This window comes from Cladophialophora yegresii (assembly GCF_000585515.1).
Source record: "Cladophialophora yegresii CBS 114405 chromosome Unknown aczIN-supercont1.7, whole genome shotgun sequence".
Lineage (NCBI taxonomy): Eukaryota > Fungi > Ascomycota > Eurotiomycetes > Chaetothyriales > Herpotrichiellaceae > Cladophialophora > Cladophialophora yegresii.
This window is the reverse complement of record NW_006913051.1, coordinates 674,149-688,912: the sequence shown is the minus strand read 5'-3', so window position 1 is coordinate 688,912 and position 14,764 is coordinate 674,149. Positions and strand designations below refer to the sequence as shown.

The following is a 14,764-nucleotide window of genomic DNA, read 5'->3' as shown; positions in this document are numbered from 1 at the left end:
AACTTGCCTGCTCGGTATGCTTGACCCGCTTGCGGCTGCCTGTCATGGATAAAAGCTGACAGCAATGAGTTGGTGCTGGGAACGTAATGGTGCAGCATGGGCTAATCACATAGGCACGGCTGCTTTGCAGTAGCCTCCTGACCACTGCCTTCAAATAGCAACCCTGTGCGACTTCGCGTCTGCCATGGCTAGCTTTTGCGGCCAAGTATGACGTGAAACGCATCACAGGCACGAGTTCTTTGTTCCGTCATCGAGGCGCTGGGAGGAGCTGAAGTCTAGCGGTCAGATCGTGCAACCACAAAGTTCCCTAGCCTTTGCGCCTACTGTAGGAGGGACAACCCGGCGCCCATAACTCGTACCCCTCGACGCAACACAGATGCCATACCGAGGCAGTGCCTATCCCCAGGCTTAGGTCCGTGAGACAACGAATGGCAATACGAAGACCCGAAACTCCGCATGAGAGCAAGGAGCCAATCCCTAAAGAGCATGCTTGTCAGTCCTTGACCCATGTCGAGTCCAACCACCTTGTACACCTTGAATCAGACCATGTGAAAGCCAGCCCCAACCACCGCCGTACGAGAGGCTCAGGTTAGGAAAACTCGCCCCATCTACCTAAAACGACCTGCTCCGTCTCTCCGTCTCTATCATGTTAGCGGGCTTCTCAGACAATTGCACTAAACTGGTCCTGGTCTGCGATTGACCCGGATTGCTTTGTTCTTCTCGTCCGCCGACTATCTGCTGATCTAAGTCGCATCCTTGAATACATGACACGAAAACCGCCCTAAGGCTCAGAGTATACTTGTGGTCCCGAGGCGGGTTTTGTATACGCGCAAGGTCCACAGCTGTTCATATAGACCTTACCTGACCTTGCCCGCGGAAGCGTTGCTGTCTCTGCCTCTGAGTACCAGCTCACTCACCGCTAAAGGCTGGCAATGGATGACCAGCGTGACGAATGAGGAAGGTCGATTAGCAGATCGCGTCTTGGCTCTTCTTCCTCCCGTCACCGAAGTTCGATACCGCAGCAGTCTGCACAAGTACCTCGTACTCGGAGTCCGTTTGGTCCAAGATGCTGCAGACGAAGCAGCTGGTGTTTGCTTTCCGCGGTGCATCAATTCGAGCGATCGAGATGTCTCTGAGTCCAACTGATCCATCCCCGTGTCAAGGGTTGTGACCGGCGCTTGCTGTGGCCTTAAATGGACGCTTTCTCGCTTAACAAACTGCGAAACATCCCGTGAACTCGGCATTGAAGGACGGGTGATATTGCTCATGGGCATCCATCATGTTGCCGACATCATGGTCCAATGGACTGGATCGCTCGAGATCTCCTCAAAGCTGTTTGTGATCGTGAAGCCCAATGCTTTCAGACTGTGGATGGTGAAGTCTTCACGGGTCTAGGAAAATTAGGCTTTCCCGTTCGCACAGGCCTTAATAGTACTCACATAATCCAACAGCACCGTGCGCACGCCTTGTTTCTTCAACTGCCGTATACCCAACAGAACCAGACCTTGAAAAAGGGTGACCCGATCGCTGTACATCGTCGAAATGACTGGGGATGACAGGCACGCCGCTCCGACCTGCTTGGACACTGATGGGATAAAGCGAGCAATCATCGACCCAGGTCGGCACATCAGTATGCTGGCGAGAATGGCTTGGTCAGAAGCCCGTTTGGCTCGAATGATGCCACAGCCAGCTTTATCGCCGAGGGCCCTTTGGTGGATCCCTCGAACATCAGTCTGTGCACATCTAGTGAGATGCTCCATCATGGCATCGGTGTACTCGGCGCCATGGACCAAGTCATACTTGACTTCTGAAAGCGATAATGCTTGGCCGAGTCCCTCCGGAGCCGACCACATGGAAAGGTCACGGATCATCATGGTTGCGACAGGCGTCGAGAGGGACACATTCCAGCCGAGTTTCGCGAACCACTGACGCTGTCGCTTGTATTCGAGTGGATCCAACTTGGGTATGCCCAGATAGACGTGCGGAAACCTCACGCCGAGCTGGAACTTGGTGATTCCTTTCTTCTGGAGCAATGCCCGGACAGCACGGTCGTGCAACGAGTGACCAATTGAGAGGCGTCTGCGCGCCGGGTCAACGATGATAGCCCCAATATGTCCGACGCCGCTGTTCTTGAAGTAGTATGTTGTGCAAAACCCAAACAACTCCTTCGTGCTGCTGTTCCGAACCACGAAATGCGCCTCTTCCACATCTGGATCACGAAGAAGGAAGGTGCTTGAAGTTGCGTTTCTCAAAGATGCTGCATGCACAGATGGCTCATCTTGCGATTGTAGAAGAAGCCCATCCAGAGCTGTCGAGTCTCGGTCTTCGCTGAAACTTTCTACAAGCCACTGTTGTCTTGTATGGCTGGTCTGCGGTCTCTGACTGAATGAGCCTGGGAGCACGCCTGCGGGAGCAAGCTCGCCATAGAGGACTTGAACCAATGCTTGCAGTGCGGACTCGGTGAAGTCGTAAGTACAAACATACGTGCCAATAGAAGTGTCCGAGGCAAAATCAAACGGCGAACTGACGGCGACCACGACGCAGGGCTTTTCCCTGGTGGTGCCATCTGGTCCAACAGACAGCTTGCATAACATCGAGATGTGTTTCGCGAATGCATTTTGGTACATGTTTCGACCTGCGTCAGCCGTGACTACCACAACTCCGCGCGCTCGATTCAATAAGTTTTCGTGGAGAGGCCTAACCCCATTTGCCGTATACGAGGTGTGGGAGATTTTGCCGTTGCGATATCGCGCAAGCATTCGGCCCAGTTCCTTAAAGACTTGTTCCCCACTCATAATTGAGGTATTTGTATCAATGCTCGGACTTCGGCCCAGGTGAGGCACTGTTGTTGCTTCGTTCTGGAGAAAATGAAATAAGGCGGATGCTGGTAAGGGCTTGACCAGGGGAGTCAACAGGAGCAGCTCTTCATCGGCGTTTATGACCCTTGACAGAGGCAGATAGTGGTTCTGGTCTCGAACCACGGTGATTGATTTGTTGTATGCCGTTGTTGACAGGCTCGTGTGAAGTGGTTGCAGGCGCGCAAGGTTGTCTATTCCACTTGGCGAGAAGGCCTTCTCCCAGGACGTATACTTAGCCTTCATGTTGAGAATTCTCTGCACCGACTCTTGCACTCGAAACCTTTCGATCATACCATTGTCTAAGCCGGCTGTCAGACCGTTGATTGCGTCCTCTTGTACTGAGAGCGTTCGGCAGGTGAGGATCAGGTCGCAGCCGGCTTTGAAAGCCATGACTGTGCCACCACTGATGCCAATATTGCGACTCAAAGCCTCCATCTCGAGGCATTCGGAGACGACGACACCATCGAAGCGCAATTCATGCCGTAAAAGATCTCGGACAATCTGTTCCGATAGACAAGCATGCATGACATTGACCTGGGACGACGCCATTGCAACACCACCGACCATCATAGAATCGATACCATGTGCGATTGCCGCCCGAAAGGGAATCAAGGCAGTCTGGCTCAGATTCTCAAGCGAGTCCGTGATGGTCGGCACATCGTCTGGCACACCAAAGAACTCTAGGTTGCCATAGGAAGGGAAGTGTTTGCCGCATGTCGCAACTCCGCCCTCGTGGTATCCCTTGATGCATTCAACGCCATACGCAGAGACTTCCTGAGGATCGTCGCCTACAGACCGAACACCTAGCGGCTGGTTCCTGGCATTAGTCAATACATCAAGCACCGGGCCCAGAATCCAATTGATACCGCATGAATTCAATTCTTGAGCAGTGGCGCGCGCGATGTCTTTGGCCAGCTTCTTCGAGCCAGTAGCGGCCAAGCCCATGGCACTGGGAAATTGGCGGATGTAGACTTCATCGTACAGACTATTGACGCCGCCATTTTCCTGATCTAATGCAATCAAGAGCGGGACCGGATGGCCAGCCTGGCGAGCAAGGGTCTGGAGATCAAGAATAAGTTGAGTAGCTTGTTCGGCAGCTGTTATGCGAAGATCAGCATCAGTCAATGGCGAGTGAACGTTGAAGAAAATTTAATCCCAGCACAGGAGAACAGGAGACGGCACATTTGAGGTTCTGAGCCTTGAGCAATATTGAGCCTACGTGATACTTTTCGATCAAGGTCTTGACTTGATCCGTTACTGACGTGCCATCAAAGCCCATCATAAAGAGCTGGCCGAGCTGTCTGTCATATATAGGTCAGTTCTGCCGGGTGAGCCTTACTCATGACGGCACGCTCATACCTTGATTCGTCCCACAGGGCAGGCTGATCCCCGTTGGTGGCCAGCGCCATGATGAGGCAAGACGACTAGTTCCCCACATGCAGTGCGATTGGATGGGACGCGAGTAAGGCTGTACTAGGTACAGGAGAGGAATGGAGTGTGCGAGAGTTCGGTGTTCGGTATGCAGTCTGTCACGACCCGCGGAGCACTGACACGCCTGCAGAACCAGTGGACAGCTGGGGATGGGGAACTCAGGGTTCGCAATGGGGTTTGCGCATGGCGGCAAAGGAGCATTGGCGAAGGGATAGGAAACGTGGAAGGGTGCAAAACGAAGGCGATGTTGCATTCGGTGTCCGCAACGTCGTGTTCTCGGAAATGTAATGCTGGAGAAGAGCAGAGAATGGCACCCAAGCGGAGCTTAACGAGAGGCCGGACTGTTACACTGAGTCGATCACATGACCACACAGGAAAATTGCTACCTTATCGCAGTCAGTCACGTGACTGGGGAGCTTAGTAGCAGCGCAGTCGCTTTGTCGCTCGCTTTCCGCTTTCCTCCCCGTCCTTCACTCTGTGTCCAACCAACGGTTCCTCTCCCTTCGCTGACTTCATCGGCGCATTCTGCTGTCCCCTCTGATAAGATGGCCAGTCTTCCCGCCTGGATGCCTGCCGGGTGGCCCAGTGGTTGGATGACATTGTTGCAACTGTTGCACCACCTAACCCTTTACCTGTGCTACCTACCCTTCGATGTGCTACCTGTTCTTCGATGCCTTACCTACCTACCACTGCAAAACTCTTCAGTGGCCGCTACGGGTCCCTCGCTCCGCATTCTGGCCCTACATATGTAATCGCCTCATGATAGCCAGTTCAAAAGGTCTGCTGCTGGCTACGTCAATGGTTTGTCGCCCAGTCCCTCCATTTCCTCGTCAACCCTTTTCTGTTCGCTCGGAGTAGATTATCTGCTTTCCCCCTTCAACCTATTGTCCCTGTCCAGATTGACGACTGTTGAAAATGAGAGTCATTATCCGCGACGACAAAGACGGTGCTTCGAAATATGCTGCCCAGTATATCGTCGACCGCATAAATGCCTTCGGTCCTACTCCCGAGAAGCCCTTCGTTCTGGGACTGCCTACGGGAAGCAGTCCAGAAATCATATACAAATACCTCGTTCAGGCGCACAAGGATGGGTCAGTCTCATTTGCGAACGTCGTGACCTTTAACATGGACGAATATGTTGGTCTGGCAGAGGACCACCCGGAATCTTACCATAGCTTCATGTACAAGCACTTCTTTGCGCACGTCGACATCAACCCTGCAAACGTCAACATCCTGAACGGCAACGCTCCCGACCTCAAGGCCGAATGTGCCGCCTACGAAGACCGTATCGCCGCAGCGGGTGGAATTGACTTGTTCCTCGGCGGCATTGGGCCGGATGGACACATTGCATTCAACGAGCCAGGCTCGTCGCTTAAGTCGAGGACAAGGGTCAAGACGCTGGCAGAAGACACAATACGTGCAAATTCGAGGTTCTTTGGAGGAGATCTCGGTCAGGTGCCCAAGCAGGCTATGACCGTAGGAGTGGGCACGGTCATGGACGCCAGAGAGGTACTAGTAATCGTACTCGGCTCGAACAAGGCCGTCGCATTGGCGAAAACTGTTGAGGGAAGCGTGAGCCAGATGTGGACATGCAGTGCTCTTCAAATGCACGAAAAGGCGATGATTGTGTGCGACGATGCTGCAACAGACGAGATGCAGGTGAAAACAGTCAAGGTTAATTGACACTCCTAATCCATGACCAAGTGCTGGAGACAAGCTAATCTGGGTGCACTGATAGTACTTCAAGAGCATCGAACATGTCGAAGCAGAACAAGAACAGAAAACGGCCAAGGCGACTCCCCAAGAAGGATCGCAATCAAGACTCGACAATTGGAGAGCAGGGCTGAAGGACCTCAAGATCGACACAGACAGGAAAGACCAGCTGGATATGGAAGACGGAGAGTTGACACCAGACAGCATGTCTTCCAGACTGGTCGACTCGGCCATTGCCATGAATGATAAGAAGATGTCGGATTTCATGTTCGACAGAATGGGTTCTAGGGTCTCGACGTTTGCAGCATGATTTCAACATCAGTCCATGTTGGCGAGGCGCTCGGTGACTTGAAAGGATGAAAGATGGCGCAATGGGAATGTCCGTCCGCGAACAAATGTCATGCATCGATTGAACACCTTTTCACAATTTTGCAAATACAGTAGGCACGCTTCCGCCCATTTCGACCAACGTGCTTTTATTCCTCAACCATGCCTCCAGGCCACTCCGCCCATTCTCGACACCAACACCGCTCTGCTTCCAGCCGCCCACCGACATCTCGGCCGGCGACTCTCCCCATGTATTCACCCAGGTAATGCCCGCCTGCAACTGCTTGATCACCATGTGGCACTCGTTGATGTTCTTGCCAAACACACCCGCAGCAAGGCCCAATTCCGTGTTGTTTGCTCGAGCGACAGCCTCGTCGATGGTAGAGTAGGTGAGGATAGCCATAACGGGCCCGAAGATCTCTTCCTTCACGATCTTCATGTCGTCCGTACAGTCGGTGAAGACGGTAGGTTGGACCCAGTATCCTGATTTCATATGCGGGGGCAGACTCTCGGGCTGTCCGAGGCCGCCGTGTAAGAGTTTCGCCCTGTCGGCCTCAATCCCATGCTTGATATAGCTCGTGACTTTGTCGTAGTGTATTTTGCTGACCAAGGGGCCAAAGTTCGTGTCCAAGTCCATCAGGTCTCCCGCCCGAATGTACTGCATCTTTTGGAGGAGCACTTTCTCAAACTCGCCCTTCAGGTGCCTGGGCACGAACACTCTCGTCCCGTTCGTGCAGACTTGTCCCGAGCTGAAGAAATTGGCCATGATCGCGCCGTCAACTGCCTGTTCGACGTCCACCTCTGGCAGGACGATCACGGGACTCTTACCCCCCAACTCCATCGTTACATGCTTCATCTCCCCTGCCGCGGAGCCGGCGACTTTCCTCCCGGTGGAGACTTGTCCCGTAAAGCTGACCTTGGCCACGTCGGGGTGTTTCGTCAAGTACGCGCCGACTTCGCCGGCGCCGTATACCACGTTGAACACTCCATCGGGAACACCTGCCTCCTTGTAGACCTCGGCGAGGAATTGACCGTGCAGGGGTGTCACTTCCGAGGGCTTGTACACCATCGTGTTCCCGGCCGCGAGACAGGGCGCCGACTTCCACAGGGCAATCTGGATGGGATAGTTCCAGGCGCCAATCCCCACGCACACGCCAAGTGGCTCTTTCGTCGTGTAGACCCAAGCTGAATCGCGCAGGCGGAATGACTCGCCATTCAATCCTCCCGAGGCGACGAGACTGGCGAAGTACTCTAGCACGTCGGCGCCGGTGACAACGTCAACCGTCGACGTCTCAGAGAATGGCTTCCCCGTGTCCAGGGTCTCGATTTTTGCGAGTTCGTCGTTCCGCGATCGCAGTATCGAGACGGCTTTGTGCAGTATCCTGGCCCTTTCCACGGGAGATGTGCTGGACCAGGAAGGAAATACGGCCTTTGCTGAGGAGACTGCTGCGTCGATTGAGGATTGCGATGATGTATGAATTGTGCAGACAGCCTTTCCGGTGGAGGGGTCCACGGATTTGAATGTACCTTGCGATGCCGATGATGGCTGGGGTTTCCCTCCGTAGAACGTATGGCGCTCCAAGAGCTTCATTTTCAGAAGTACTGTTCCGTAGGCAACCTTTTCTCCAGTGCTTCCCAAGTGATACTGTCAGATAACTGAGACTATCACCTCCTGGTGTGCCGGCTCGGGCTGCTGTAAAATGCGGTGATGTTGCGGGGGAGCATCGACCTGGTCGGTGCTTGGTCGTTCTTCTCCTGGCCCCAACCACAGCGTCTGATCCACCCGACCAGAATTGATTCGACGGTTACTTTTCGGGTCAGACAAAAATCACTCCTGGCTCTCTCTTCCTTTACCTCGTCGTTTATTTGTCTTGCTTTTGTTCGAACTGGAGCGGTAAGAGAATTCGATGCATGGCGGTAGCCGGTGACAGCAGTCGGCTACACTTGACTGATTTTGTCAGGTTGCATACTGCGAGACTGTGCCCGCGTCTGCTGACCATTCTGTAACATTTTTCCCCTTGCAGGCATCGATTTGCAATCCTTCGTTAGCTGCAGAATGACCCGGATTCCGGATTCTTGGGGGCTCCCCCAAGAAAGATGATCAAAGCCCCGGCCAGTCACCGATAACCATTTTCGTTATCAGTTCCTTGGACTCGCCGCGTCCCGAGCGTGCACCTCGTAACAATTGCAAAGCCGCACCTGTTCTGGTAACGCCAACGAGGCATTGGCGGACAGTCCGAAGCCTGTCTCGCCTCCACACAGTTGCTCTCCAAATTTTCACCGCCACCAAGCGGCAGGCTACTGTGTACAGCTTCGATTTATTTTTGCCACGATAGGACAAGCTCGAAGCCCAGGCTAGCCTAGAACAGCAATGATGCCACATGTACACTTCTTTGCGTGATTCCCCGGTCAATCTTACTGGTCAAGGCGTGACCCGGAGGTGTGGAATCCGCTTGGTGAACCCTCCAAGGCCAGCTGCCTCGTGCGCAGAAGGCACTTTCCGTTGCCCCAGATACTTTACTGTACAAGCCTCGATCTCTAGTGGGTGGACTGACACCACAGAAATTGAAGTGGGCCAATCTTTGCTACGGCCTTTGGCTGCCAATTCCTTGCTCATGTGACGCTGGAACCGCGACGTCCATTCCGTGTCTTTCACTACAAAGCAAGTATTGAGGCAGGCCGAAGTCGAGCTTGATAGGTTTGTCTAACACGCACAATATTGTGGGATACGACGGTCAACATGACGACCAACCATCTGGATGTTTCGGAGGTTGATAGCTATGACTACCTCATCGTGGGAGGTGGCACGGCGGTGAGTGATCACTCGTGTCGAGCAGAGCCGGCGTCTCTATGAAACACCAAGTTCATTCCGGGAGTAGTAGAGACGGGCTACCACCGACGACAACGAGACAGGCAAACCCAGAATACTAACAGGCTCCATCCGATAGGGTTGTGTCATAGCATCCCGCCTGGCTGAGTACCTTCCACGCAAGAAGATCCTGCTGATTGAGGCCGGGCCAAGCGATTTCATGGATGACCGAGTCCTTGACTTGAAGCAATGGCTCAACCTCCTAGGTGGTGAGCTCGATTACGACTACGGAACCACCGAGCAACCTATGGGCAACTCACACATCCGACATTCCCGTGCTAAGGTTCTCGGCGGCTGCTCAAGCCACAACACTTTGATCTCGTTTCGGCCATTCGAGTACGACTGCAAGATCTGGGAGTCAATGGGCGCGAAAGGCTGGACCTTCCCCATGTTCATGCGTGTGCTGAACAAGCTCCGTAATACAGTGCAGCCCGTGCACGAACGGCATCGAAACCAACTGTGCCTCGACTGGGTCAACTCGTGCAGCAAAGCAATGAACATCCCCGTGGTGCACGACTTCAACAAGCAGATCGCCACGACGGGCTCGCTGAAGGAATGCGTCGGCTTCTTCTCCGTCAGCTACAATCCGGACGACGGCCGCCGCTCCAGCGCCAGCGTCGCCTACATCCACCCCATTCTACGCGGCGAAGAACACAGGCCGAACCTCAAAATCCTCACCAACGCCTGGGTGTCCAAGATCAACGTCCGCAACGACACTGTAACGGGCATCAACCTCACTCTCCAATCCGGCGTGGCACTCACACTCACAGCGCGCACGGAAACGATCCTCTGCGCCGGCGCAGTTGACACCCCACGCCTCATGCTCCTCTCCGGCCTGGGGCCGGCCTCGCAGCTCTCATCCCTCTCCATCCCCGTAGTCAAGGACATCCCCGGCGTGGGCGAGAATCTGCTCGACCACCCCGAAACGATCATCATCTGGGAACTCAACAAACCCGTCCCGCCCAACCAAACGACAATGGACTCCGACGCAGGGATCTTCCTCCGCCGCGAGGCCCCCAACGCCGCGGGCCGCAAAGCCACGCCCACGAACCCGCACGCCCTGCCAGACACGGACATCGCCGACGTGATGATGCACTGCTACCAGATCCCCTTCTGCCTGAATACGACGCGCCTGGGCTACGACACGCCCATCGACGCCTTCTGCATGACGCCCAACATCCCGCGCCCGCGCTCCAGGGGCAAGTTGTACCTCACGAGCAGCGACCCGCGCGTCAAACCGGCCCTCGACTTCCGCTATTTCACGGATCCGGAGGGCTACGACGCCGCGACCTTCGTGTTTGGCATCAAGGCCGCGCGCAAGATCGCCCAGCAAGCGCCGTTCAAGGACTGGATCAAGCGCGAAGTCGCGCCCGGGCCCGAAGTGCAGTCGAACGAGGCCCTCTCCGAATATGCCCGCAAGGCCGCCCACACGGTGTACCACCCCGCGGGGACGACCAAGATGGGCGACGTGGCAAACGACAAGTTTGCGGTTGTGGACGAGCAACTCAAGGTGCGTGGCCTCAAGGGCCTGCGGATCGCCGATGCGGGCGTCTTCCCGGCCATGACGACGATCAATCCCATGTTGACGGTCTTGGGTGTGGGAGAACGGTGCGCCGAATTGATTGCCATGGAGGCCGGGTGGCGGTTGGATGAGGTCGAGGACGCGGGCAGAGGGTGGAAGAATGTGCGCGAGACGAAGACGATCGTCAGGGCGAGGTTGTAGTCTACAGTCCGCAACGACATCTGGTCTGGAATTGGATCACGACACTAACATATCTGCTTGGAGTCGACCGGGTCTTGGAGGCGCGCGGTGGACTGTCGGTGGGTGGCTTATGTAATCCCAGTATTATGATCATCACAAGGTTTCATCACTTGCAGGCCGGTTCTCAGATCGAACGCTCACGAGTCGTCCACGACAGATCCATGCTTTCGTAGAAAACTTTGATTGACATCTAAGCTATCCTGTAGGCCTGCTCGCGGGGAAAACGGCGTTCTGATCGACATGCCACAACAACAACATCGGGTATCTCCATGTTTAATTATTCCCTTCACATGTAGAACGCCTCGTCTTCTCTACCCCTGACGACACATCCAACATCGCTTCCCCTCGCCTCGGGTAAGAGGGCCGTCTTTCAGCACGCTCAAACATTGCAACGCCTAATCACCGACGCTAACCCCGGCCTTGTCCGCATCCTTTGGCTCCGTCTTCTGTGTCTCTATTCCCTTCGTAGCCTTCTCTTCTGCCTTATCCGTGGTCGATACTGCCGGTACTTTGGTTGTCGTCGATGTAACGTTGTCGTCTCCTGCGTCGCCCTCCTCCGGTATGCTCATCTTCTTCTCCAATGCTTTGATCTCTTCTAAGCTCGCCTGACCAATATCGCTCCCCCGGTGTTGTCGTGGCATATCCGCGGGTCGGGCGCTGACTTCACCTTCCGGTACGGCTACAGGTGATGGCGACTTGACGCTTTCTTCTGGCTCTGCAACGATTGAATCGCTCTCCGCGATCGGCGTGACGTCGCTCAATCGGGACTTGGATTTGGTCACGCTGCTCGTCCGGCGCATCTCAAGTTGTTGTTCCTCCGTCGATTTGGGTTGTTGTTCCATCTCGGCAGCCCCTGAGGCCAGCTTGTCTTCCGACTCGGCAATCTTGTCGATTGAGGTTCTCCCTGCACCTTCGCTCGCCAACTGGGCGGGTGTTTTGGCAGCAGTGACTTCCGCGGCAGTATCTGCAGAGGTAACGGCTTCTTCAGTGCTTAACTTCGCGGCTGCGGATGACGGGGTTTGGTCTGGGATGCTCCTCTCAGTCACCGGCGCGGCCGCGGCCTTTAGTGGCTGAGAGGCAGCAGCACCGGTCTTCTTTTGAGCCGCTTTGGCTGCGGCTTCTGCGCCTAGTTGTCGCATGGCTATGTTCACAGGGGTATCCGCGGGTTTCTGTAATGAACCGGACTTGCCATCTCCATCCTTTCTCTCCTTGGGTTCGGTGATCGATATGTGGCGAGTTTCCGATGAGGCGCGGGAGGGCGGTCCTGATCTCTGTGGAGTGCTGGCAGTACTGGCACCAGGCATCTCGGGCGCCAGTTTGGTCGCAGCCGCGGTACCAGTGGTGAAGCTGCCGAAATCCTGAGTAGCTGCTATTTGGTCTTTGAGCTCGCCATATTCATTCCACTCTTCAATTTGCTCAAGGTCCTACAGGATGAAGTTAGCTGGTATTTGTTATGACGGGCTACTGTCTCTAATACTCCAATGATCTCTCCATATTTCACTAGACCTGGCAATTTCCTGCCTTTGGATCTTCTGCCCCACAGCATGCGAGCCTTCTCATCTGTTGCACAGTCAAGAGCGCGGAACGGGATCTTGTTGGCCTTGAGAATGGTCTCTAGCCTTGAAGTGGCGGTGATGATATGAGACGATCCGGCTGTCAGGGAAGTATAGAGGTATAGCGTAGGGTCCGAAGAGTATGACGTCGCCGCCATGGTGACCGTGGCTGCCAGGAAGAGGCAGTCGCAGGAAGGGGGGGCTCTGGGGAGCGGTCAAGTCACAATCGCTGGCAATATGGAGTGAGGGGCGAGTGACGGCGTGAGGACTCCGTATGGGGCTGAGGTCTTGTGATATGGTGAGAGCAGGCACAAGCTGACGGTGGAACTAGGATATCCACACAGTTGGAGTGAGAGTGAGATGGCAAAGTAGTCCAGGGAATTTAGCGGTATCAAGATCTGGCAATGAGAGAGCAGACGCGTGAGGTATCAATCGGCGGTGCAGTTGACTGCAGATGACCCTCACTCTGCTATCTCGGTCCAGTGTCCGTCTTTCGGGGTGCGAGGAGATGATGTCATATATACCAAGACATTTCAAATGACCGAGCCTGCAATCTCCAAACCACTGTCGACACACTCGCTGGTGCTCGCACTCATGCATTGAGACGGAGCCAAAGATATCAACTCCTTGTACTCAGTACTCAGTGGCCGTGTTTGGACAGGCACCTTCGCCTCACTGTTTCTCTGAAGACGCTTAGATCACACCAGCACCGATCCCTACCCTCTATGGCCGCAGTCTTGGTTCGGTGTTGTCAAAAAGCCCCTCGGGATCATACTTGTTCTTCAAGTCCATCACGAACTGATACTCGCTGCCGAACAACTTGCTAATCTGAGTATCGCGGGTCTGCGTCAGCGATGCGTATGTCACCTCCAATGCATCGCCAGTGCCTCTAAGCGCCTCGTACAGCTCCCGGTACCTCTGCGTAGAGGCTTCAATATTTGCGGGGTTGATGACGATACCGATGAGCTCGATCACACCATGCGGTAACCGTGCGCCGAAGCAAGAGTCTGGATGCGGCTCTGCAGATTGTCCTCGCATCTCATGAATCAACAATAGGTTGGCCGTATCAACCGGACCTTTTGACAAGAAGTCTCCAATCACTTTGGCAGGCCTTTCCGTAATGCTTTGGAAACTGACAGCGTTACCAGCATTGAGCCCATACGACCTAGGTGGCGACAGTGCTGAGATGAGATCAATGAGCTCCGTAGGCGTTGTCTCTCTGACCAAAGAAGTATCAGCTCCATCACCGAGAGCTGCCACCTGCTGAAGGTACTGCCTGCCAGCATCCATGTCGTTGGAGCTCCACACAAAGTTGACTCCAAACAACCATCGTGACAAGTCGTCCTGCTTGGGGAACCAGAATGGTCCGCAACCTCCATAGGGCGACTTTTTCATCGCGTTGTACCCAGCGAAGTATTTTTGCACGCACACCTTGATGTCAGACGTCTGGAACAGTATTGTTCCTGCTAGAAGCTTCATGCCCGTCAGTTTTGGTGACCGACGGGAGATAGGGAGCTCTCACCTTCTCGAGTGGATATATCCTGATTCCGAGCTCTACGATAACCCCAAAGTTTCCACCAGCGCCTCGAATCCCCTTCAACAACTCTGCGTCGGCTTCGACAATGTCCCCTTGAGCCGTCACCACCCGAGCTCTCTTGATCTGATCGACACCGAGACCAAACCTCGAGGCTAGCCAACCGTATCCACCCATCATGGCCCATCCAGCGTACCCGATGGTAGGAAAGTACCCAAACGGTGTAACCAGCTTGTGAGTGGCCAGTGTCTTGATAACATCCCCAATCAGTATGCCGCCTCCGATAGTGGCCGTCTGTTTGTCTTCAGAGATCCCGATGCGGTTGATCTCGCGCAGGTCGATCACCAAGCAGCCATCTACAACGCTGCGTGCAGCAACATCGTGCCCTCCAACCCTCACGCTGATCTTGACGCCATGCCTGCGCGCCGCCGTTACGAACGTGCTCACCTGCTCCGCATTTCTTGGGCGAGCGATAGCAACCGGTTGCGCAGGATTGTCAATGATGTAAGTCGCCCGGGTCTTTTCCCAGTCTGGAGACGAGGCGGTAAGGACAGTAAGATCCGGCTGCTTGAGGAGGTCCTCTACAAGAGGGTGAGGCGTCAATGAAGAGCCCATGGTTCGAGTCGGTTCAAGCGTAAGGGCACCTCGGATTCAGGTATGTATGCAGCTGGACGACCGATTACGTGTGTGCTTGGCTGCTCGCTTGGATGACTGGCC

At 54.7% G+C, this 14,764-nt stretch overlaps 6 protein-coding genes across 6 annotated transcripts; 2 read left to right on the top strand and 4 right to left on the bottom strand.

The window, feature by feature from the left end:
- Window positions 1-1,277: 1,277 nt before the first annotated feature.
- On the bottom strand, window positions 1,278-4,137 carry A1O7_09384 (murein transglycosylase; the record flags this gene model as incomplete). The annotated part of the gene is made up of 3 exons (XM_007763372.1): window positions 1,278-1,391; window positions 1,440-3,955; window positions 4,041-4,137. The coding sequence occupies 3 exons, from the start codon at window positions 4,135-4,137 to the stop codon at window positions 1,278-1,280; spliced, it is 2,727 nt and encodes a 908-aa protein (XP_007761562.1).
- A 1,067-nt stretch (window positions 4,138-5,204) lies between these two features.
- Window positions 5,205-6,312, top strand: A1O7_09383 (glucosamine-6-phosphate deaminase; the record flags this gene model as incomplete). The annotated part of the gene is made up of 2 exons (XM_007763371.1): window positions 5,205-5,963; window positions 6,028-6,312. The coding sequence occupies 2 exons, from the start codon at window positions 5,205-5,207 to the stop codon at window positions 6,310-6,312; spliced, it is 1,044 nt and encodes a 347-aa protein (XP_007761561.1).
- Window positions 6,313-6,423: 111 nt separating this feature from the next.
- A1O7_09382 (betaine-aldehyde dehydrogenase) lies at window positions 6,424-7,920 on the bottom strand (the record flags this gene model as incomplete). Its single annotated transcript, XM_007763370.1, has 1 exon — window positions 6,424-7,920. One exon carries the CDS (start codon window positions 7,918-7,920, stop codon window positions 6,424-6,426), a length of 1,497 nt encoding a protein of 498 aa, XP_007761560.1.
- A 1,149-nt stretch (window positions 7,921-9,069) lies between these two features.
- Window positions 9,070-10,921, top strand: A1O7_09381 (choline dehydrogenase; the record flags this gene model as incomplete). The annotated part of the gene is made up of 2 exons (XM_007763369.1): window positions 9,070-9,141; window positions 9,278-10,921. 2 exons carry the CDS (start codon window positions 9,070-9,072, stop codon window positions 10,919-10,921), a joined length of 1,716 nt encoding a protein of 571 aa, XP_007761559.1.
- Window positions 10,922-11,355: 434 nt separating this feature from the next.
- A1O7_09380 (uncharacterized protein) lies at window positions 11,356-12,671 on the bottom strand (the record flags this gene model as incomplete). The annotated part of the gene is made up of 2 exons (XM_007763368.1): window positions 11,356-12,384; window positions 12,438-12,671. The coding sequence occupies 2 exons, from the start codon at window positions 12,669-12,671 to the stop codon at window positions 11,356-11,358; spliced, it is 1,263 nt and encodes a 420-aa protein (XP_007761558.1).
- Window positions 12,672-13,236: 565 nt separating this feature from the next.
- Window positions 13,237-14,662, bottom strand: A1O7_09379 (uncharacterized protein; the record flags this gene model as incomplete). Its single annotated transcript, XM_007763367.1, has 2 exons — window positions 13,237-13,986; window positions 14,036-14,662. The coding sequence occupies 2 exons, from the start codon at window positions 14,660-14,662 to the stop codon at window positions 13,237-13,239; spliced, it is 1,377 nt and encodes a 458-aa protein (XP_007761557.1).
- Between the last annotated feature and the right edge of the window lie 102 nt (window positions 14,663-14,764).